Source organism: Ailuropoda melanoleuca, unplaced genomic scaffold (assembly GCF_002007445.2).
Source record: "Ailuropoda melanoleuca isolate Jingjing unplaced genomic scaffold, ASM200744v2 unplaced-scaffold38860, whole genome shotgun sequence".
Taxonomy (NCBI): Eukaryota; Metazoa; Chordata; class Mammalia; order Carnivora; family Ursidae; genus Ailuropoda; species Ailuropoda melanoleuca.
The window spans coordinates 1-555 of record NW_023210348.1 but is presented as its reverse complement, the minus strand read 5'-3'; the positions used below and the strand labels follow the sequence as shown (position 1 = coordinate 555).

The following is a 555-nucleotide window of genomic DNA, read 5'->3' as shown; positions in this document are numbered from 1 at the left end:
CACAGATGCAAACAGTATCTTTTACAGAAAAGAATCAGAAATCATACTTAGCAAAGAATTTAAAAGGAGAAGAATAAATCTTTTGAAACAGCTCCATCTAGAATACCCAAATTAATTTTCCTTTAAGTAAAATACGACAGCTACGTTCATTTGGTCCAAGATGTAGTTTTAAAGTTGGAAGATAGAGCATTAGGTCTATGAACGAGTGTATTTGCCCCAGATATGCAACATAAATACAGATGCAATAAAAAGAAGACTCATAACGAGAACGGGAACAGGACCTACTTTGAGGCCAGGGGAATCTTCTGTGTAAAATCTCCACATTCCTCCAGTACCTGCAGAAGTTGAACGACCTGCACTCCTTGTTCCACAACTAGCATTTTTCCTCTGTCGTACAGTGGATCCCGTAGCTCGCGGAGCTACTGCTTTGCTCGGGGAGCGACTAGAGGCACCCACACTGGTAGCGCTAGGATTCGGACCCGGCATAGCAGAAGCAGCACCTTCTCACCGAAACCACCAGCTTCCCTCAATCCTCAGGACACGTCTCAATCTTCT

The 555-nt window shown here is 43.4% G+C and overlaps 1 protein-coding gene across 1 annotated transcript; it reads right to left on the bottom strand.

Annotated features, from left to right (window-relative positions):
- Window positions 1-195: 195 nt before the first annotated feature.
- Window positions 196-486, bottom strand: LOC117798958 (protein transport protein Sec61 subunit beta-like). The gene has a single exon (XM_034651417.1). It carries the CDS (start codon window positions 484-486, stop codon window positions 196-198), a length of 291 nt encoding a protein of 96 aa, XP_034507308.1.
- Between the last annotated feature and the right edge of the window lie 69 nt (window positions 487-555).